Raw genomic sequence first — 25,060 nt, forward strand, 5'->3', positions numbered from 1 at the left:
ATATACAATATATAATATATATTATACATATACTAGCATATATGAAAGTATATATATACTAGCATATATGAAATAGAAAGTTGTGTGTGTATATATATATATACTAGCATATATGAAATAGAAAATACTTGTGTGTGTGTGTGTGCGTGTGTGTATGTGTGTATGTGTGTCTGTGTCTGTTTAAAAAAAATAATGGTGCCAGCAGCAGTGGGGAGAGGCTGAAGATACAAGAGAGAGAGCAGGCAATAAAGGGTGGTGTGTGTGTGTGTCAGGGGCACTTGTCAAAGGGGCTGGCTTTGAACAAGGAGGGGAGCCTCCTGATTCATTCCTGGGCTGAAGTACACACGTGGTGGTGGGGCAGGAAGTCAAGGACTACTGTGCGTGGTGGACAGCCTCACTATTTTCAGTGAAGCAAGGTTGGGGCGGGAGGGGCAGCAGGTTGAGAGGAGCAGGGGATAAGCAGGGTGGGTAAAATCATGAAGACTTGGATTAGGCACTGAGGGAGAAGGGAAAGGAAAAGGGCTGTCTGAGGCCAGTGGAAGAACTGATGTGGTGTGTGCTGAAGGTCCAGCTGAATAACACTGGCGCCCGTGTGTCTGTGGCATGGTTAGTCTGTCTGGTTGCATGGCTTTCTTAAGCAGCCATCAGTGATCCAGATGAAGATTACAGCCTGACTCAGGGATGGGATCTTCCTCTGTGGGTGTAGTGGAAGGACATGACAACATGGGTACTGAGAGTGTCAGACAAAGAGCAATTCAGAAGATTTACTATGGGGTCTAGCACAGGGAAAAGGAAAAGGGCAGAAAGGAGACGATAAACTGAAAAGAAACAGGGAATGAGGAATTGTACGTCTCTTAACAGACTGGGTGGGGGTAAGAGAATGAAAGAGCTGGAAGGATAGGAGCAGATTAATGCCACTATAGATCCATGACCTTCAGACTCAACTGGGCCATTAATATTGCCCAGCAATTTGACCACGAGACAGTACACTCTCCAACTCCTTATGGTGATTATTTTACATCTTTCCTTGAGCTTCTATTCATCCACATTTGCACACCCCCATTCTCAAAAGATGAACTCACCTTGTTTATAATTTAAAGAATAAATGTAACCCATAAGATGGGAATTCCCAAATCTACAAATGCATTCACCCCCTGGTTTCAACGTGTCTCCCATCCCATCCAAGGGCAACATTTTTGCCCGTTCTCTGAATTTTAGCCTCCCCAGCCTTTGCCTGGACCTTGATCTGTCAATTATCCTCCTCCTTACTTCAGTATCTTCAACCTCTCCCTCTCTACTGGCTTCATCCCATCAGCTGAAATATATACTACTCTTTTAAAGTAAAGAAACACCCTCTTCATCTCCACATCCCTCTTCAAAGACCAGTTCCTCTCTCTTACTCTTCATAGCTTAGTTTCCTCCCAGAGTTATCTTTATTTGCTCTCTTCACTCTTCTGCCTCCCTGGCACTCTTTGATCCACTCACAAACCTCATAGCTTACTGGGAGATATAGACAATAAACCAGTAATTGTAGGACAGTAGAGTACGTAATATAATAGTTGCTGTACTATTTCTTCTACACGCCCATGCTCATAATTGTCACACTGAACTACAGTTGCTACTTATCAGTATCTGTATTCTCCAGACTGTAAGCTATTTGAGAGCAGAGATGCTATCATAGTGACCACTATATCTCCTTAGAACCCAGCAACACTGGCTGGAAGGTAAAAGGCACTCATTGTTTGCTGAATGGCTTAATGAAAGTATTTACACTTACACATATAACAAGTATATTTGGGGGACTTTTTTGTATATAATGTTCATTTATTAGCAATAAAAATTGTTACAAATGAATTGACTTTATCCACTCACATATTTCTTTTATATAAGAAGAAGCTTTCAACTTAAGGAACTATAGGAGCCTACTTTTAGCAGTGGCATACAGAACTGACAGTCACACCTACTGAGTAAGGTGATTTTATCAATCACTATAAAATATGGTCAGAAGGAGAACTGGTACCCTGGAATTTAAGAGGTCTGACTGAGGAGAAATCAGAGGCATAATGACATTCCTCTATGGAACTGGGGGTAAGGAGAAAGAAGAGGGTACTGAAATGAACAATGGTGGTAAGGAAATACCATAACCGGGGATATATGTGGAAATACATTCAAACCAGGCCTAACAGTGGACTTACAGTCACTGCCATAGGGTTGGCTACTGTCTTTTCCTACCAGATTTTTAAATGCATTCTCTGGGGATTCTCTTTTGCTCCCCATAACAATGTATTTTCAATTTCACAGAAATAATCGTCAAAATCTAGTATTTAGTCTGATTTTCCTAAAATAAATCTGTTATATAAGATCCAACTATTTGTTCCCCTGGATGGAAATCCTTAAGAAACCAATGCCATTACATTATTGCCATCATGTATTTTTAAAAAACACATTTAAAAAATACTACAAGCTGAGTACCCTAATCCAAAAATCCGAAATCCAAAATGCTCTAAACCACCCCACCAAAAAAACCCTAAAATCCAAGCACTTCTGACCCCAAGCATTTCGGAGAAGGGATACTCAAACTTTAGTACATATAGCTTAATACGCTGTATTTTGCCAGTATTGATTTATACATGTTACCATGTAGATTAAGTTAGTAACAACGCTATTAGCACAGGACTCAATGAGGTTTCATCTCACACCTGTTAGGATGGCTATTATCAACAAGACGAGATAACAAGTGTTGACGAGGATGTAGAAAAAAGCAGACCCTTTACACTGTTGGTTGGAATGCAAATCAAATCCATACAAACATTATAGAAAACAGTATGGAGGTTCCACAAAAAAATTAAAAATAGAATTATCCTATGATCCACCACTCCCATGTTCAATGCAGCATTATTCATTGCAGCGAAGATTTGGAAACAACCTAAGTGTTCATCAATGGAAGAATGGGTTTTTTAAAAATGGGGTGTGTGTATGTGTAAACAATGGAATATTATTCAATCTTTAAAAAAGAAGAAAGTCCTACCATTTGCAACAACATAGATGAACCTGGAGGACATTATGCTAAGTGAAATAAGCCAGACACAAAAAGGAAAATACTGCATGATTGCACTTATATGTGAAATACGAAAAGCTTCAAATTCATAGAAGCAGAGAGTAAAATGGTGCTTGCCAGGAGCTAGGCAAAATGGGGAGACGTAGGTCAAAGGGTACAAACTTTCAGTTACACAAAAAGAATAAGTTTTAGAGATCTAATGTACAGCACAAGACTACAGTTAATAATATGGTATTATATATTTAAAATTTGCTGAAAGTAGATCTTAAGTGTTCTCACCACAAAAAAAGGTAACTATGTAAAGACATATGTTAACTAGCTTGAGTGTAGTGATTAGTTCACCATGTATATATATATACCGAAACATCTTCATATATACAACTTTTATTAAAAATACATAGGACTGAATTTACCTGTTGATCTGAATCTGTTTTTAGGACAGATCTATCTGTAATCAGCACTGCCCTGGAGATCTGCCTGTAATGCACAAAACAGTGAAGCAGTAATTCTGATTCCATGGATAAGTTTCGTTTATAGTTATATAACCACCAGAAGGCACGTTTCAAAGATTTAAGTCAGGATAAAAGTGTCACCTCCCAAAACCAAGTCAAGTTCGGCTTTAATCTTTTCTTGGCTCATGAAAGAAGAATGCCTGACCTACAGACAAACCCCAGCTGAAGCAAAGGAGTTGAAATTATGCTAGGCTTCCCTAAAACCAGACCCTGTAAGTGAAGTAAGATATTGAATATTTCTTTGGTTTGGCATTTATTTGCATGTTACCTGAAGAACAGAATTATACAGGAATGTCAATAAAATTACCTTCGCTTGCTAATAGGTGGAGGGGGCCTTACCTGTATTGCACACGTGAGCACATGTTCTCAGAAAAGTAACTGTCCTCCACGAGGAAATGCTCAGAGATTATTCTCTGACCAAACTGATCTATAATTGCTTTACATCTATAAAGAAGATAAGCACACCATAAAAGTTCACATTAATGATTAAATAATTGAGAAAAACAACATAATTGGCTACCAATTTTGAATCTAAAACGAATTTCTCGTGAAGACAAGATTTAAAACTTGCCTACAATTCCACGTTTTCTGACACAAAACTGACACTAAACGACAGAATATATATTCTTGTTGCTGTTTTGAGGGCTTTTAAAGTACAAAATGAACACGGAATACAACTTAAACATGTATTTTGAATGCCATTAATAAGAATAAAGTCAGGATAAGAATTATAGTAAACCATAAGTTTCGTAATATTTAGGAACATAAAAGCATTTCCTTTGTTTAGAAAACAGGCTTTTTTTTTCCCTTCACAGCTCTAAGAAAAGAAAGAGAGAAAAATTGATTAAATACCTTGCTATACCATTCAGAGCCTGTAAAGGCCTTTTACAGGGTTTTTATTTTTCTGTTAAATGTTGGCTTCTCTTTTGTCCAAGAATAGCTATATGGTCACGTGTTGGATAATGTTTGAAACAGAAAAATGTGATAGAGCTTCTTTTAATATCTGTTTCCACTTTACTTCAAAGGATGATCATAGAAAGATTTCTTTGAAGTGCTGTTTCCAAATAAGGAAAACACTTATGCACGGACATTATCAGGTCTCTGTCATCTGATATGTGTTGGGACAATGAATCATATAGAACCCTCCATTGACCTTCTTTCAATGTGTCTAGATAAAAGGATGAAAATTAGAATCCATCTCCTTGCAGTGCCACAAGTTATAAATGTACTTTATAGGGCTCATTATCCAAACTAATGGACTAAGGGCAACATCCTTGAAATGGACTTACCAGCACTGACAAAGCCAGTATGCAATATTTCAGGAACTATATGCAAATGACTGTGTGTTTGCTATATCTTTTGATTATGGAAATATCAATTTATTTGTGTCACAGCTTCTCCTTTGGGGAACGGATTTTATTAGAAATGAACTTATGTGTTGCCCCTCATAAAATGCAAGCAAATTAATTCCAAAAGCATACTGTAAAATATACTGGTATAAGTTAAAATTTGTTCAATCACTCTAAAAATAAGCCATGCAAGTGATATTTTCCAGGAATAAAGGCATTAAAAATAAAATGACTAACACTCAAGACCAATACTGAGAGGAATTTAATTTGTATTTCCTAAAGGCAGATTATAATATGCTGGTATTTTTTAATAAATGGCATCCCACTGTTGTAAGGATAGTCTATGATGTCTAGTGATGTTACATGTACATAATACATATTTTAACCAATTAGCCACCTTTTAATATAACATTTGTTATATTACGTTAATATTTGCATGATTTTTTTCCATCTCATCTCCACCTTCTTTCTCTTCTACACTTCTGTTTCTATACATACCTCCTCATATTTCATTGAACTAGAGCTCTTGCCTTATAAAATACTTAACAAAATAGATCTTAAGTATTTACATCTGATATTCTCCAAAATAATGTTTTAAAAACTGAAAATATAAGTAATTCACTCAGTGTTCTATTTTAAAACACTCATATACCATTTGAAACACAAAGTACTTCAGGCAATTGAGAAGAGAAATCTGCTGTCATTAAACATCAATCTCTATTTGTCCTGTAAGCACTGAAAAGCCTTTTTCTTACCTTTAATTCAGAGACTATGTAAAGTCAAGAGGAAATAACTGGGCAGAAAAAAGGGGTTGTTAAATTTCTATATCTTGATAGGGGCTTAGGTTATACAGATTTATCATTTGTTAAAACTCAGTTAAGAAGCACTTAAGATTTGGACCCTTCACTGTATGTAAATTTACATCAAAAGAAAAACACTTAACAAATACTGAGCTCCAGGTAATAATATGCAAGCTGAAGTATTTAGGGGAAATTTTACTGACATCTGCAATTTACAGTCAAATGCATTAAAAAGATGACTCGATACATGGATAGAGGGGTTAATATTTGGGTAGACATGTGACTAAACAAGTTTATTAAAATGTTAATTATAGAATCCAGGAGGTGGATATACAGGTGTTCTCTTGAAATTCCTTCCATGTCAGTGTAAGTTTGAAAATGTTCATCATAAAATGTTGAAATAAAACTGGGGGAGGGGGCCAGTGTTAATATAAATCTCAGACTTGAGTGTAAATCTTTACAAAGGGTTCCCATTTAAACTGTATTATTAAACCTGGCCCTCAAGCTTTGTAGGCTTCTAAACATGAACAAGGTTGTTTTGGTGGTAGCCACACCTTTGGTGACAGACATTTGTTTCAAAAGTTATGATATTAGAAAGAACTAATGGAGATCACTCAAAAGGCAAGTATGGGGGTTTGGGAGTTAGGGAGCTCAACCATACCAGGAGAAGATACTAATACATGTGCCTATTTATGCTGAGGCTTCTAATGAAACGGTGATTCTCAGAGCAGGAGGAGGAAAAGGAAGCAAATCAGAATCACACCTGGGGGACTTTTTGAAATTATAAAGTACCCCTGGAGATTCTGATAAGCTCCCAAATCCCAGGAAAGAATCACTGTCAAGCGTGCCACTGCTACTGTTGTATCTCTTATGTTGTGCTAGGTGGAGAAAAGTCAGGGGCTATTGGTACAGATAAAATATCTGTTTCTGCAGAAATTGAGGTGATGGTCACATATGCCCAAGTCTCAGTCTGGTAGATGATAATAACATGACTCACCTGATAATATCACGCTGAAGTACTAAGGCTCTAGGCTTAAGCAAAGCTGCTCAAATCAAGACATGTTTAAGCAAGTGATAAGATTTGTTTTCCTCTCAGACATTTAACTTACTGTCATATATTCAGCATAATTGGGAAAACAATGAATAAGAAAACATTGATTTTAGATCTAAATTTAGTCTTTGTATTATAAAGATTCATATAAAAAATTAGATTACACTTAATTAACAGAAAGCAGCAAAATAAAACAGTGCTGCCAGAGTCATGAAAATACCCCTCCCACATAAACCTGAGGAAGCCAGGAAAGATTAAACTATATAAGATTTAGTTGAGGGCCTTGCTGAGCCTCATAAATAGTAACTTGAGGAGGAACATAACAGGTGTCCCCAGTTACAGGGACACAATGACCAAGCTGATCATACAAAACACTCAAGCCAGACAGAACATTTCTAGAGCTAAGCTTTCTAAATTAACAAATCACAAGTTATTCAGTTCTTGCTTCAATGATATAAGTGTGTAGATAGCAAAATGATGATGAGGAAGAAAATAGTAAGATGAAAACTCAAAATCTGGAATTTGGCCCAGAAGAGAAAAATAACACTAAAACAAGTATTTGATCTCTGTGATCTTCAGAATGAATATACCAAATAATTTTATGATAAAGAAAGCAGAAATCACATATGGAATAATTTAAAGGAAAATGTACTAAGGAAATTAGAAGATTCTCAATCACTGAAGAAAACAAAATAATTTTCCCTAGTCACTATGCCCTTCTGAGCTTTCTCAAACACATTAGTTCAAATGCCACCTCATCCATAAAACCATTTCAAATGCTTCCCACTCATTTTTCTTGGGTGAAAAACACTCTACTAGTTCTAAACACCATTAACAGGCAAATAACTTCGAATCTATAGTTTCAGGCTCTGACCTCTGCTAAGCTCTGTATCCATATTTGTAATTGTCTATTATCTACTACTTTCTGGATAGACTCCAAGCTTCCTTTTAATAAATACTTAATTGAAAAACAAAAATTGTATATAGTCAATGTGTATAATGTAATGACTTGATATACACTGTGTAATGATTACCACAAATTAATTAACACATTTATTGCCACCCATCGTTACCATCTGTGGGTGTCATGAGGAACTTAAAACCTGCTCTTACCAAATCTCAAGGAAATAATACAGTATTATTAGCCAAGCGTTTTTTTAAAACTAGCATGCTGCAAACTCCTGCTCCCACTCCCTTGGAATCCCTATGTCAGGCAATGGCATAATCAGCAGTTTTCCTACCTCAAATCTCTTTTTATATCTAGTCTGCTATAACATTTTGATTCCACTTTATAAATACTTCCTGAAACTAGCCTCTTCTCTCCATCTCCACTGATACTGCCTTAGACTCTTACAATGTCTAATACGATAATGACCTGCTAGCAAATTGGTAGTTCATTTGTTCAACATAAACGTATAGCATAACAACCATGTGCCAAGCACTGTTCTAAGAGGTAAGAATAAAAATGTTTTGCCCTAAAGGACAAGATTCAGAGAGACAATTTTTGACGATTCAGGCAGAGGCAATTTTAAGACAATAGCAAAGTCCAGTAATAAAAGATAAGGATAGGGAATTACACAGTAGTAGAAGAGGTACCTAAGTCATCTTATGGTGGAGGGGTGGAGTTATCAGGGAAAGCTCTTTGGAGGAAGTGACACATTTGTTGCTTTTAAAGGATAACATACAGTTAAGCAAGCAAATAAGGATACAGATATCTCAGGTAGAAGGGCAGAATTTGCAGGGCTACAAAGGCAAGTAAGAGAGGAGCAGGTACAGAGACCCATGAACAGTTCAGTATTATGTGGCAATAAAATGAAAAGCAAGTAGAGAAGAGAGATGAGCCTGGACAAGGAGACAGAGGCCAGATTACGGTCTCACCCGTCATGTGTCATGTAAAAAGGTCTTACACTTTATTCTGAGATTATATAAAGGCACTGAAGCTTTTTAAATAAGGAGGGGGCCAGATCTGCATACTGACCAGATCTCAATGTGCAATTATCTTATAAATTTAGTTGTTCTGTAATGTCCCCCAGTAGACTGTAAGTTCCTTAGAACAAAGACCCTGATTGTCTTATTCTCTGTTGTATCCCCAGTGCCTGGCAAAAAGAAAACAAATAATACTTGTTGCATGGATGGGTGAATGGATGGATGGTTAATGAAGTATTCCGTACTTTGTGAATAGTGTAGAGACAGGAAAAAAACGATATAGAATCTCTGATTTAGGAGGAAAAGAATCACTTTCCATCACAGTGCTTCTTCCAAATCATTGCCAGAATTACTAACTTAAAAGTAGCAAATTTAATCTTGTTTAAAACTACCTCTGATTATAGTCCAAATTCCTTATTAGCATAGCACAGAAGAATCTTCACAATAGGTCTCCCCCACCACTAGATTCCAAGGTCTCCAGTTATATTAATAGTTATTGTTAGCTAACATAGCTAGCACTTACAATGTGTAACAAATGGTTCTACAACTTTTATCTATTTAGTTAATACTTATAATAACCCTATGAGGTAGGTGCAGTCAATTGTCCAAGTTTCTAGATAAAGAAACTGGGTCATAGAGAGTTAAACAATTGCTCAAGTACACACAGCTAGTGACAAAGTCAGGATCCAAATCCAATCTATCTAACTTTAGAGCTGTACTCTTTACTGAAGTCTCCTTGTATACAAGGGCAGGGTCCATGTTTCATTCACTTCTTTATCCCCATAACAACTAGCACGGGGGTTGGCAGACGTTAAGTATCTAGAATATGACCACTACCATCTTGCAAGCAGGCCATGCTAAAATCAGTGCTTCAGCAATGACAAATGGTATTAACAGTCAGTCACCTCAAACTTGGTCTAACATTCTATTCATTACTAACTTCCAAGTATCTAGAAAAGGCATAGACAGCCAGACGCGGTGGCTCACGCCTGTAATCCCAGCACTCTGGGAGGCCGAGGCCGGCTGATCACCTGAGGTCAGGAGTTCGAGACCAGCCTGGCAACATGGCGAAACACCGCCTCTACTAAAAATACAAAAATTAGCCAAGCGTGGTCACGTGCCTGTAATCCCAGCTACTGGGGGGCTGAGGCAGGAGAATCACTTGAACCTGGGAGGCAGAGGTTGCAGTGAGCCGAGACTGCACCACTGCACTCCAGCCTGGGAAACAAAGCGAAACTCTGTCTCAAAAATAGAAAAAAAGAAAAGAAAAGGCATAGACATCAGAAAAATATATCTGACATCAGAAAATATATATTCCTGACATCAAGAAAGAGTCACAGTAGGAAAGCTGGTGAGACAGGTAAAGTACACAGGAAACAGCAGCTGAAGTAATTAATTACAACTATTGATTATAGATGTATCTGGTCCTGGTCCAAGGTCATCTCTACCCTACCGAAATATCAAATACTATACTACTAAATGGCCAGATATCATTTACAGGAGTTTTACCTGGTCAGCATAGCTGCAAAGGAAAAGAAAACTGTTCAACTAGAACATTCAGTTTTTCTAAAAACAGTCAGCAGAAGCATGCAGTATTAGAATTTAGTGAAAAGGTTTAGAAAAGAACCACTGATGCATACCTATGTCCTCTCACATAAGAAAGCAGAACCAATCAAACAAAAATGAAAAATAAAATCTGGCTGAAAATAGGTATGCACTTGGTTACATATTCCATATACCATGATTTAGTGTGCCTCCTCAATGCCCTATTTCTTCTGTCAAAGTTTGTACAGTGTTTTGATGTATAATCACATTAAACTCAATGCTGTGATCACTTAGGTCTCTCTCAGTTTTCCTAAATGGAGAGTGCAAAGAAAAGCACAAAAGGGTTATAGTCAGTCTTTAATCTTTAATCATTTATTTAACTCAAAGTTATTCAGTATAATGGCTACTAGGAACCTGCCTTGGTTCTGGAGATACAACAGTGAGATCCTGCCTTTTCTTATAGAGAACTTATAAAATGATCATACGAGGGGACGTGACAGTGGGGAGTGGAGACTGACAGAGTAGTCTGTGGGATCACAGAATAAACTCAGAACTGTGACTCAAAGTATAAGTAGTTCTTAACTGTCCTAAAGAGGAGAGAGGATGTCCATATAGAAAAGTAGGAAAAGAAAGGCAAACTAAAACCATAAGGAGACAAATGCAAATCTTTGCAGATTCCTTAGTTAGTACCCTAATTATACTTAGAATATAACAATTGTTTAAGCCAGCCTTGAATCCTTAAAAAGAAATGTATGTTGGATTTGCCTAATACAATGTCAAGGTTTTTCCCCCAAAAAACTATCCCTCACTTTATATTCAAGTCCTAACAAAATATCTCCTATCACTGGTTATCTCTCTTGTATATATGATTTTGAATGGCAAAGCTGTGTTTGGTAAAGATATACTGACCTGAGCCAACTTCAGTCAATGCTAGCTTTAGGTATTTATAGAGACTATTTGACTTGCTAGTTTAAAGAGGAAAAATTTAATATAAATATGGTAATTATTACTGAAGGTATAAATATGAACTTACACTTTTCAAGTATTGCTTGAGTCTTAAAACTTTTAAAGATCACTTAGGCAATTTAGTATAGTGAGAATATTGTAGATGACAGTAATATTATGATTACAGGTCAAGTTTTAAAAACTGTCAAGTTACAGAAACAAATAATTATAGCTTAGAATAAATTTTCCAGGAAGAGATTCATATACAGAATCCAAAATCGTTGCATTCTGAAAAAACAAGATGGACAAGAAGATGATGTTCACTGGAAAACTGGGGTTCTAGTAATATAACAATATAATTAATAGCACAAGAAGACTGTGTGCTATTTAATTTATATTCATAAAAGCAGGCACATCCAAGTTGTTCAACTTTTTTAAATTTCTCACTGGGACTGAAGATTATGCATTATGTGAGAATGGCTTACATTTGAGCATATAAAATATTTTAAGATAATTTATTTCTAAATAAGGAAAAGCCAAGTACTTTCTAAGAACATTACCAAAGAACTATCTAAGAACTCAACCAAGGCATGTCAAATCTAGAAAGAGATCCAGAGATTACTGCAGAGTCCATGTCATTCATCTTATAGATAAAGGATCCGGTACAGAGGAAAGGATTTGCCCACTGTCATTCATGGCACTAGTGGAAATCCAAGTCTCCTCTCATTCAAGGGCTACACAACCTTTACTCATGCCTTAGAAGTTACAAAACAAGACATGTCTTTCTACGAAGATATTCTTAGAAGCAGTCTGCCTGCTATTTAAAATTCACATTTGATTGTCAGTATATCTGGCAGTTTCATATTGATACGGCCTTAGACTGAATTAAGACCTAGAGCCCCCAGTTTGTCATGGAACACAGTACCCTTTTCTAAATCCTCAATTTTACCTTGCAGATCAGTGTTTCTCAGTGTCATCTAAGGACTTCCTATACTAGATTCACTTGGGGTTTTCTTTAAAACTGCAAATTACTGCATTCTCCCTAAGCATATTAACCAATTTCACTTTCTGAGGGTGAAGAACAGAAATCTGCATTTTTGCCAAGATTACCTGGTAAATTTTAGGCACATTAAAGTCTGAAAACCACCAATCTAGAGATTCATTTGGTCTCTAGACCATTAGCTTTCAGCTATCTGTTGCAACTGGAATCTGTACCGGATCATAAAAAAGAGCTCCTCTGTTTAGAGTATGTCACAAAAACTAAGTCGAAGGTAAAGAAAAGGTAGCCTTTAGTTCAACAAAGGCAATTACTATACTAGCATACCTTTAAAAAACAAACAAACAAACATGAGCTATGCAAATTATTCATGTCACATGGGACTGAAATGGGACCCCAAGGGTAAAAGAATCTAAGCAAATAAACACCAAATAAGCAATTCATTATCTGGCTTTCTTTCATGGGAACATACTCTTGTAGCAAAATGAATGCACAAAGAAAAATGATTCTAGAAGTCTAAAGACAACTATTCCTTAACTTCCATAGAGTTCTTCATGAATCAAGATGTTAACATCCTGGGCCTTTAGGGATTAATTTTTCTCTGCAAACTATCATGTTTCATTTTGTACTATCCTTCTATAAAAGTGCTAAAGGTACTTTACAAGCCTTTTAAAATATGTATCAATGTTATCTAATACTACAGAATTACTCTTCTAAAGCAAATTTACTATCTAAGCATTACATATTTCTAGAGTTGAGGATTTTCTTCACCTTAACTCAAAATACTAGTTTTTTCACTACAATTAGTCTATAAGAAGTTAATAGACATTGTACGCCACTTAAATGATACAAAACTTTTGTAAAATGAAAGAAACAGCTTAAAATTTATATTATTTAAGCTTCCAGTTCAAATATTAAAATGTTTTATAACCTCAAAAATACTATTTAACTATATACTCCTAAAAACAATCATCTAAGAAATACAGGTCAGTAGATTGTTGAGAACATGTAACAAAAAAGAAAAACACATTGCAATTTAGATAGTTTCTAAAACTGGATCTGAAATATTTAAGTTTCAGTGCAGAAGGCAGAAATCAGAGAATATTTTATCCAGTGTAATTCAGACCAGTGATTATAACTGAAATATAAAATACACAGTAAACAGATGGTGTTCAGCTCTTTTAAAGAACAGGTAAATTCTTATTTCAATCCTAAAGCAGCCTATAGGCCTGATACTATTGTAAAAAATTTATCCTCAGATAAGAGGGCAGCATAGTTTATGACAACAATCTACCTAAAAACTCATTAAAGTCTTTTCTCTTGGAGTGACATGCATTATCAGCAGAGATTAATCTGATGAGTCTTCAGGTGAATTCCATTTTTAAAAATGCAATAACAGAGGGCTTTGTTGTCATCTGATGAAAATCAATTAGAGGAGGTAAGGCCACAAGGAAAACTAACATCACTCATCACCCACCTTCTGGCAGCTGAAATGATTTGTCTTCCAAGCTTGGATGACCAGGAGCTATAGGCATATTGCAGGGAAATTAATTTAGTTTCTATATTCTGAACTCACTATTCTTGTTCTGGAGGACCTAAACACAAATTACTTTTAATCAAGGTTGATATGTTATTAATACCAAGGAGGATCTTTGAAGAATCTTTTTTTTAAAATTGACTTCAGCATTTTTCACTTGTGTTTGGGATATATACATATATATATATATATATATGAAGGTTACTTATATCATCCTTACTTTCTGGATTCTTTGTCCACTACAAGGCACTGTACTGAATGGCGAAGACAATAAATTCCACCAAACACAGCACACATCCTAGAAAGAGAACAGGAAAATAAGAATTAGGGTAATTGGGTTGAAAATAAAGGTAAAAGTATTTTCTTTTAAGTATTTTACACTTCATAACTGGTGTTACAGAAAAAACATTTTGATAATCTATTATTTTCTCTTTCATAGTATTAAAAATCTCTCAGAGGTAAGATTAGTAATATCTTGACACAGTAGAGGTGCTACTGATAATAATACAATGCTGACACTTAGAACTGTGACCAAACCAAAAGTGTCCCTAAGCAAGAGCCAATTATCCCCCGAATATCAGCTCCTGCCTACCTAAGGTACAAAGAACACAAACAGCTTCAAGAGATAATGCATGTATGACACACCCAAGAGACATCACCACTGAGAAGTGTTAAACAGGAATTAAGCAGGGAAGACTCTGGAAAACTCCTAGATATTTTACTTACAATAAATGTAAACAAAATCTCCAGTAGCCAAAACTAAACTGGGAACTGAAAGCTAGAGCAGTAAACATGAGTAAATGCAGCAGAAGCCCTAGGGAGTGTGTCTATCTCAGTAGTAATCTAAGTGCGTAAGTTTTAATGCACACATAAGGAGAGGAGAGGCCTTAAGATCCAAACAAGGCAGTAAGTAGAAAAGGAGATATTTTCTTATAATATCTGGGTTATTAAAGAGTTATGCCTCAGTTAAAGGGTAACCAAGAAAAGAAATCCACGTACAAAAAGAGGGAGAAAACAAGCAAAAAAAAACCATTTTTGTTTGGGTGGATCCCTGAATGGAGGAAGATTACACTGCGTATTTATTAATATTATCAGTAGTCTGCCCTCATACATGATAGGGGTTTGAAATTATACCACTATATGATACAAGAAACTCTTAGCCAATAAAATATAAAACATCATGAGAAGTGGCTCTGGGTCAGTGAGTAGACTCCTGGACACTTAGGGGAAGCAATGGCTAAAGCTTTCTGGTGGAATAAGACTAACCAAGGCCACATGAGATTGCCACAGATAGAGTCCCTAGATGATGAGTTTATAATCTAAAATTATACAACACATGAGGAAACACATCTTACTTTGAGTGAGCAGACAAAAGAAATAGCAGGATTAAACTCCCCAAAATGTTATTCGGATAGTGTAACTATCTGATTGAGATTATAAAATGGGTATGCTTAGGGTGAATGAATCAAAAACACAAGAAAATAATAATGGAATGTCCAGAAAGACGACTGTGGTAGGCTGAAAAATGCACTCTCCCATTAAGATGTTCACATTTTAATCTCCGGCTCCTGTGAATATATTACCATACCTGGCAAGAAGGACTTTACAGTGGTGATTAATGCACTGATCTTGAGACTGGGAGATTATTCTGGTGGGTGCAACATAATCACAAGTGTCTTTAAAAGAAAGAGGTGGCCAGGCAGCAGAGGCTCACACCTGTAACCCCAGCACTTTGGGAGGCCGAGGCAGGTGGATCACCTGAGGTCAGGAGTTCTACGACCAGCTTGGCTAACATGGCGAAACCCCGTCTCTACTAAAAATACAAAATTAGCCAAGTATGGTGGTGCATGCCTGTCATCCCAGCTACACGGGAGGCTGAGGCAGGAGAATTGCTTGAATCTGGGAAGCAGAGATTGCAGTGAGCCAAGATCGCGCCACTGCACTCCAGCCTGGGTGACAGAAGGAGAGTCCGCGCGGCTCAACATAAAAAGAAAAAGGAGGAAAGAAAGAGGCAGGGCCAGGAGCGATGGCTCACGCCTGTAATCCTAGCACTTTGGGAGGCCAAGGCAGGCAGACCACCAGAGGTCAGGAGTTCAAGACCAGCCCAGCCAACATGGTGAAACCTTGTCTCTACTAAAAATACAAAAATTAGCTGGGCGTGGTGGCACACGCCTGTAATCCCAGCTACTCGGGAGGCTGAGGCAGGAGAATCACTTGACCCTGGAAGGCAGAGGTTGCAGTGAGCTGAGATGGTGCAACTCCACCCAAGCGGGGCCAAAAACCAAAACACCGTCAAAAAAAAAAAAAAAAAAAAAAAGAAAGAAAAAAGAAAAGGAAAGGAGAAAGGAGATGGGAGAGGAGACTGGGGACGGGAGGGGAGGGGAGCGGAGGAGGCAGGAAGGCCAAAGTCAAAGAAGATGATGTGAAGACAGGAGTAGACATCAGAATGATCCCACTGTTGGAAGTGGGGCACAAACCAAGGAATGCAGGCAGCTTCTATATGCTAGAAAAGACAAGGAACAGATTCTCCTAGAGGCCCGAAAAGAAATGCAGCCCTGCCAACCAGTTTTAAACTTCTGACCTCCAGGATGGTAAGATAATAAATTTGTGTTGTTATAAGCTACTAAGTTTGTTATGGCACCAATAGGAAAGTAATAAAAAGATCCATGAATGTACGGAAATGATGACAGAAGTGGCATTACAAAACAGTGGGGAAAGAATAGAACCTTGAAAAAATGATTTGGAAGGAGAAGAGCCAAGATGGCACACTAGACACAGCCAATAAAAGCTTCTCCCACCAAGAGAGACCAGACAATCAAGTAGACAAGCATACTGCGAACAGATCTTCAGGAAGAAGGCACTGAGAGTGGATATAGGGAGAAAGAATGCAGGCTACAGGGCTGAAAAGGGAGGAGGCCGAGAATACTCCATGGGGTTGCCAAACACCAAAGCTTGTTCCTGGCCACTAGCGGCTCCTAAAGAAGGGGTGAGTGAAATAGGCATAGAACGGTTCACCTTTGTCATGGACCTCTGGAATGCTAGCTGCAGGAGCCCCTATGAGCCCCATGGACACTTGAGATGGCAAGGAGAATTGCTCGGAGAGTTGGTAGAAACAGAAATCCAGTATACTTGGAGCCTAGAAGGTTTGGCATGGGAAGAGTTGCAGTGGAGCACAACCAAGGGAGCCCATCCCCCAAGGCTCGCCATGCTCCTCTAGGTGGTTTTACCCTTTGTGAACAACTGGACCTGGAGATTGCAAGGCTATCTTACCTGCAGGATTGGGCTGGTGTGATCTAAACAAACGCCCATGTGCTGATATCTCCTCTGGCCACACCTGCTTGCAGCACAGCCTCAGCGGCCCTGATAAAACCCTTGCCAGAGTTCACTGTCATAGATCATTGACTGACAGTCTCCACCTTCCCATCAGAGTATTTTTGAAGACAAACCTCCACCAGTGAGCAACTACTTGCAGCCTCCCCTCAACGGTGCACACTCAGCTACAGCCTCCCCAAGCCACGCTGCCAGGGCCCACATGCATAAGAATCCACCACCACCACATCAGCACCCATGCACACACAAACCAACCACAGTCCCACTGACACACTGGTAGCCCTTCCCTCAGCGATACCATTGCTGCAGTCACCCATGGAGCCCAACACTGCCCTGCTAGTGTACACCTGCCTGTGCCCCAGCTGCCACAGCACCCATTCTGTGCCTCCCACGCCCAATTGCAGCACTTTTGCTGGCAGCCCCTGTTAAAGAATTGTTGCCATTGGAATGGGAACACCTCACCTTCTCCAGCACAGCAGGTGCTTGACCTCAATAAACCAGAACAAAGCAGCAGGCCTGGTCCCAGCCACCCAGGGTTAGAGTATGCAGCCCAGGACAGGTGAGCTGAGCCTTGGCCACCTGAAAGTACCCAGAAAGGAAGCCAATGAAATAAACCCAACTTATACCACAAACAAACCTTCAAGGAAATAACAAAATATAAAAGCAAAAAACCCATATAAAAAAAACCCCAGCAACTTCAGAGGTTAAACACCAGCTCACACAGACGAGAAAGAACCACCGTAAGAATTCTGGAAACCCTGGCATCATCCAGATACCAAAACCTGGCAGAGATGTAACAGAAGAAGAAAACCTTGGGCCAATATCCTTGATTATTTCAATAGATGTAGAAAAGACTTTCAATAAAATTCAAAATCCATTCATGTTTAAAATGCTCAATAAGTTAGGTATTGAAGGAACATACCTCAAAATAATAAGAGCCATCTATGACACACCCACAGTCAATATCATGCTGAATGGGCAAAAGCTAGAAGCATTCCCCTTGAATACTGGCAGAAGATAAGGATGCCCTCTCTCACCACTCCTATTCAACACAGTATTGGAAATTCTGGCCAGGGCAATCAGGCAAGAGAAAGAAATAAAGTGCATCAAAATAGAAACAGAGGAAGTCAAACTATCTTGTCTGCAGATGACATGATCCTATATCTAGAAACCCCATAGTCTCAGCCAAAAGTTTCTTAAGCTAATAAATAACTTGAGCAAAGTCTCAGAATACAAAATCAATGTGCAAAAATCACTAGCATTCCCATACACCAACAACTGTCAAGCCGAGAGGCAAATCAGGAAAGACCACCCATACACAACTGCCACAAAATGAATAAACTACCTAGGAATACAGCTAACTAAGGAGGTGAAAGATCTCTCCAAGGAAAACTACAAACCACTGCTGAAAGAAATCAGAGATGACACAAACAAATGGAAAAACATTCATGCTCATGGATATGAAAAATCAATATTGTTAAAATGGCCATACTGCTCAAAGCAATTTATAGATTCAATGCTATTTCCATTAAACTACCATTGACATTCTTCAAAGGACTAGAAAAAAAACTATTTTAAAATTTATATGGAACCATAAAACAGCCTGAATAGCCAAGGCAATCCTATGCAAAAAGAACTAGGCTGGAGGCACCAGGCTACCTGACCTCAAACTATACTACAGGGTTACAGTAACCAAAGCAGTATGGTACCAGTACAAAAACAGACACATAGACCAATGGAACAGAATACAGAACCCAGAAAAAAGACTACACACCTACAACTATCTGACCTTTGACAAACCTGACAAAAACAAGCAATGGGGAAAGGATTCCCTATTCAATAAATGGTGCTAGGATAACTGGCTTAGCCACATGCAGAAGATCAAAACTGGACCCCTTCCTTACAGCATATATATATCTAAATTAACTCAAGATAGATTAACAACTTAAATGTAAAACCCCAAAGTATAAAAACCCTGGAAGACAATCTAGGAAATACCATTCTGGACATAGGCATGGGCAAAGATTTCATGACGAAGATGCCAAAACCAATTGCAACAAAAGCAAACATTGAAAAATGGGAGCTAATTAAACTAAAGAGCTTCTGCACAGCAAAAGAAACTATCAACAGAGTAGCCAACCTACAGAATGGGAGAAAATTTTTACAATCTATCTATCTGACAAAGGTCTAATATCCAGCATCTATAAGGAACTTAGAGTAATTTAAAAGAAAAAAAATCACCCCATTAAAAAAGTGGGCAAAGAATATGAACACACACACTTTTCAAAAGACATACATGCAGCCAACAAGCATATGGAAAAAAGTTCAACATCAGTGATCATTAAAGAAATGTAAATCAAAACCACAATGAGATACCATCTAGCACCAGTCAGAATGGCTATTATAAAAACATCAAAAAATAACAGACGCTGGCAAGGTTGTGGTGAAAAAGGAATGCTTATATACTGTCGGTGGGAGTGTAAATGAGTTCAACCATTATGGATGACTGTGGAGATTCCTCAAGGACCTAAAGACAGAAATATCATTCAACTCAGCAATCCCATCACTGGGTATATACCCAAAGGAATATAAATCATTCTATTGGAAAGACAACATACACATGAATGTTTATTGCAGCACTCTTCACAACAGCAAAGACACAGAATCAACCTAAATGTCCATCAATGACAGAATGGATAAAGAAAATGTGGTACATATACACTGTGGAATACTATGCAGCCATAAAGAAAGATGAGCTCATGTCCTTCACAGGGACATGGATGGAGCTGAGGGCCATTATCGTTAGCAAACTAACACAGGAACAGAAAACCAAATACCACTTGTTCTCACTTATAAGTGGGAGCTAAATGACAAGCACACATGGTCATATAGAGGGGAACAACATACACTGGGGCCTATGGGTCAAGGGAGGCTGGGAGGAGGGAGAGGATCAGGAAAAATAACTATTGGGTACTAGGCTTAATACCTGGGTGATGAAATAATCTATACAACAAATCACCATGACACAAGTTTAGCTATGTAACAAACCTGCAAATGTAGCCCTGAACTTAAAATCAAAGTTTTTTAAAAAAGAAAAAAACAAACAAAATACAATTCTGGCGACCCTAAAAGGCAGAGTATTTTCTTACCTCCACACAACCACACTAGCTCTATAGCAGTGGTTCTTAACCAGATTGAAATGGCTGAAATGACAGACATATATTTCAGAACCTGGATGGGAAGAAAGCTCAATGAGATACAGGAGAAGGTTGAAACGCATCCAAGTAAAGCAGTAAAATGATCCAAGAGTTGAAAGATGACTTAGCCATTTTAAGAAAGAACCAAACAGAACTTCTGGAAATAAAAAAATTCACTACAGGAATTTCATAATGCAATTGGAAGCATAAATAACAAAATAAACCAATCAGGGAAAAAAAAAAACCCTCAGAATTTGAGGACTGATGTTTTGAATCAACACAGACAAAAATGTTTAAAAGAATTGAAAAACTGAACAAAACCTCTGAGAAATATGGGACTACATAAAGAGACCAAACCTGTAACACATCAGCATTCCTGAAAGAGATGGAGATAGAGCAAGCAACTTGGAAAACATATTTGAGGATATTATCCATAAAAATTTCCCCAACCTTGCTAGGGAGGTCAACATACAAATTCAGGAAATTCCAAGAACCCCTGTGAGATAGTATGCAAGATGACAATCCCCAAAACACAGTCATCAGATTCTCCAAGGTCAACTTGAAAGAAAAAGTCTTGAGAGCTGCTAGAGAGAAGGGGCAGATCAGGTACAAAGGGAACCCCATCAGGCTAACAACAGACCTTTCAGCAGAAACGTTACAAGCCAGAAGAGATTAGGGGCCTATAAACAGCATTCTTAAAAAAAGAAATCCCAACGCAAAATTTCATATCTAGCCTAAGTGTCATAAGCAAAGGAGAAATAAAATACTTTTAGACAAGCAAATGCTAAGGGAATTTGTTACCACCACACCTACCTTAAAAGAGGTCCTCAAGGGACCTAAATATGGAAAAGAAAGATGCTTGCCAGCAGAAAAACATGCTAAAGTACATAGACCACTGCCACTATAAAGCAACCACACAACCAAGTCTACAAAACAACCAGCTAACAATATGATGACAGGATCAAATCTTCACATATCAATACTGACCTTGAAAGTAAACAAGATAAATGTCCCACTTAAAAGGCAGAGTGGCAAGTTGGATAAAGAAGCAAGACCCAACAGTATGCTGTCTTTAAGAGGCTCATCTAACATGCTGTGACACCCAGAGGCTCAAAGTAAACAGCTGGAAAAAGATCCATCAAGCAAATGGAAAACAACAAACAGCAGGGGATGCTATTCTTATTTCAGACAAAACAGACTTTAAGCCAAAAATGATCAAAAAAGACAAAGAAGGGCATTACATAATGATAAAGGTTTCAATTCAATAAAAAGACTTAACTATCCTAAATGCACCCAACACAGGAGCACCCAGATTCATAAAACAACTTCTTAGTGACCTACAAAGAGACTTAGATAACCACACAATAATAGTGGGAGACTTCAATACCCCACTGATAGTGTTAGATTACTGAGGCAGAAAAATAACCAAGATATTGAGGACCCAAATTCAGAACACCCTACCCAACAATGACAGAATATACAATATTCTCATCTGCACATAGCAAATACTCTAAAATCGACCACATGTTCAACCATAAAGCAATTCTCAACAATTTTTTAATCAAACCAACTAAACTCAGAATACAGAACAATAAAAATAGAAGTCAATACCAAAAATATCACTCAAAACCACACAATTACATGGAAATTAAACAACCTGCTACTGAATGACTTTTAGGGAAATAATGAAATTAAGGCAGAAATTTTTAAAAAATGCTTTGAAATGAACAAAAACGAAGATACGACATACCAGAATCTCTTGGACATAGCTAACACAGAATTAAGAGGAAAGCTTATAGTGCTAAATGTCTTTATCAAGAAGTTAGAAATGCCTCAATTTAATGACATAACATCACACCTAAAAGAACTAAAAAAAAAAAAAAAAAACAAACAAGAGCAAACCAACCCCAAAGCTACCAAGACAAGAAATAACCAGGATCAGAGCTAAATTGAACAAAACTGAGATGCAAAAATCCACACAAAATATCAATGAAACCAAAATGTGGGTCTTTGAAAGAATAAACAGATGGGTAGACTACTAGCTAGACTAATGAAAAAAAACAGAGAAGGTCCAAATAAACACAATCAGAAATGACAAGGTGACATATCACCGACCGCACTAAAATACAAAACACCCTCGGAGACTATTATGAACACCTGCATGTACACAAACTAGAAATTCTAGAAGAAATGGATAAATTCCTAGAAACCTACAATCCCCAAGACTGAACAAGGAAGAAACTGAAATAGTGAACAGACTAAGTTCTAAAATTGAATCAGTAATAAAGTCTACCAACCAGAAAATGCCCTGGGCCACACAGAGTCACAGCCAAATCTTACTAGACGTACAAAGAGCTGGTACCAATCCCACTGAAACTATCCCAAAAAATCGAGGAGGAGGGTCTTTTCCCTAATTAATTCTATGAAGCCAGGGTCTTTCTGATACCAAAACTTGTCAGAGACACAATGAAAAAAGAAAACTTCAGGCCAATATCCTTCATGAACACAGACGCGAAAACCCTCAAAAAAATATGAGTAAACTGAATCCAGCAGCATAAAAACTAATCCACCATAATCAAGTAGACTTTATTCCTGGGATGCAAGGTTGGTTCAACATATGCAAATCAATAAATGTGATTAATAAATATGCCCAAGTGGCACTCTGCCTCCTGTTGTTGATAGGGGAATACTGATATAGGGGAAACTGATGTAATCGAGACAATCAGCCCAATCTTCATCGTCAATTTTCTATTGATACTGAAAGAGCCCATATGTACATGAAATATTACAGGCCCATTCCACATCAATAGGCTGAGTTAGGTTAAGGCCCCCAAAAAGACGAGGAAAAAAACCTGTCAGTTGGGCATAAGATACATGAAGAAAATACAGAGGTGAGAGAGGGAACAAATGCCACCATTGTGAGCTACACATATCTCCCCTTTCTAACAGTCAAGACTGGTATGGGGAAAAAAAACAATCAGAAGCAGTATGAAAAATGTATAGGCATATGTAGCTATATACCTTTGCAATTGCAGAAATGTATAGTAGACCACATAATCAGTGTTCCAATTTGCCTGAGGATATCTTATGCCACGTGAATGGTAGCACCTGTGTTTCCAAGCTCTTCGTAAGCAGCTATACATGAGTTATTATCAACCTACTGAATTTTCCATTTCAGTCAGATGGACCATGTTTACATATACACATACACACACAGAAAAAGAGCATTAGATAAAACTTAGTATTATTGAATCAATTCTCCACTGGAGAAAAATAACTTTTAAATGTCTTTCCGCATTACAAGAAATACAAAGGAATAAATTCAGAACCCACTGGAAGCTGTATAAGGTTAAAAATATATAAAACAATATGCCACAGGCTATTACATTATCAAAAGCCTAAATAATCCACTTAACCAAAATTAAATGTAATTTTCTATAAAGACCTCCTTTTATGAAATAGTATAATGTTTATGAAATATACTATTACTTTATAATATTAAGTATCCTTTTCCTTGAAAATTAATTTTATAAAGTATTTTTAGGCTAAATGGGGCCTCAAATACATTTAAATGCAGTTATAGATGCCGAGATATGGGGACATCTATAACTACTTATAGTAAATCATCAAAAAATTACCTGATTTTCAATAATATGATTTATTAACAGTGGATATATACTAATATGGAAAAAAAACACAAGAATGTAAAGAATGTTAAGAACTAGTTAGTGTGAATGATGGGAAATATTATAGAAGAAGTTTAATAATGAGACAGAATTGTGATAATTCATTTAAATATCCTCTTAATTTTAAATGAGAACATAAGAAGTATTTTGTGCTCTTGGAAAGGTATATGGTTACATGTGCACATACATTTTTCATACTGCTTCTCATTTGTTTTTCCCCCATACCAGTCTTTGTTAGAAAGAGAAGCTATGTGTAGCTCATAATGGCAGCATTTGTTCTCTGTCACCTCTGTATTTTCTTCATGTATTTTATGCCCAAGTGAAAAAAAAAAAACAGTGATTTCTAAGAAGTGCCACACAAAATGAGTATTGATATAAAGACTCCTCTGTATGCTATTCTTATCAGTCATTCTGATAGTCTTTAAAAAAATAAGTTTTGGTTGGGGGTGTGAGGATTACTTGGTGCCAATGAGCAATAGTGGAAATCTTTTTTTTGTTTGTTTGTTTGTTTTTTTTTTTTTTTTTGAGATTGAGTCTCGCTCTGTCGCCCAGGCTGGAGTGCAGTGGCGCAATCTCGGCTCACTGCAAGCTCCGCCTCCCAGGTTCACGCCATTCCCCTGCTTCAGCCTCCCAAGTAGCTGGGACCACAGGCGCCCGCCACCACACCTGGCTAATTTTTTCTATTTTTCAGTAGAGACGGAGTTTCACCATGTTAGCCAGGATGGTCTCTATCTCCTGACCTCATGATCCGCCCGCCTCAGCCTCCCAAAGTGCTGGGATTACAGGCGTGAGCCACTGTGCCCGGCCCAATAGTGGAAATCTTTTATAAGTGGGTAAGAAGCAATAGTAGGGAGTTCTTGAGAGCTGTATTCAAAACCCAAATAGGAGGCATTTACATGATAAGTAGGGAATTACATGTGGGGAAATAACTATTGGCTACATACTGTTCTTTGGGGCACACAGCCAACAACAACCATACAAATAATAATCACAACTAGCATTGAGTGCTTACTACACAACAGATGTTTTACATGTATTAACACATTGTATCCTACAATAATCCTATAAACCAGGGTTTCACAGATTTGGAAACTGAGGAAGAGGACAAGTGACTTGCTTGAGGTCAT

General features: G+C 37.6%; 1 protein-coding gene across 1 annotated transcript in view; it reads right to left on the bottom strand.

Annotated features, from left to right (window-relative positions):
* The window catches only part of CHM (CHM Rab escort protein), a 207,683-nt gene that overhangs the window by 49,286 nt on the left and 133,337 nt on the right, over positions 1-25,060 (bottom strand). The window contains exons 9-11 of the mRNA XM_032756221.2: positions 13,941-14,018; positions 3,910-4,014; positions 3,456-3,535 (exon numbers count right to left, since the gene is read on the bottom strand). Of these exons, the coding sequence (XP_032612112.1) occupies positions 3,456-3,535; positions 3,910-4,014; positions 13,941-14,018 (263 nt within the window). The remainder of the gene's footprint in view (positions 1-3,455; positions 3,536-3,909; positions 4,015-13,940; positions 14,019-25,060) is intronic.

Source organism: Hylobates moloch, unplaced genomic scaffold (assembly GCF_009828535.3).
Source record: "Hylobates moloch isolate HMO894 unplaced genomic scaffold, HMol_V3 SCAFFOLD_7, whole genome shotgun sequence".
Classification (NCBI taxonomy): Eukaryota; Metazoa; Chordata; class Mammalia; order Primates; family Hylobatidae; genus Hylobates; species Hylobates moloch.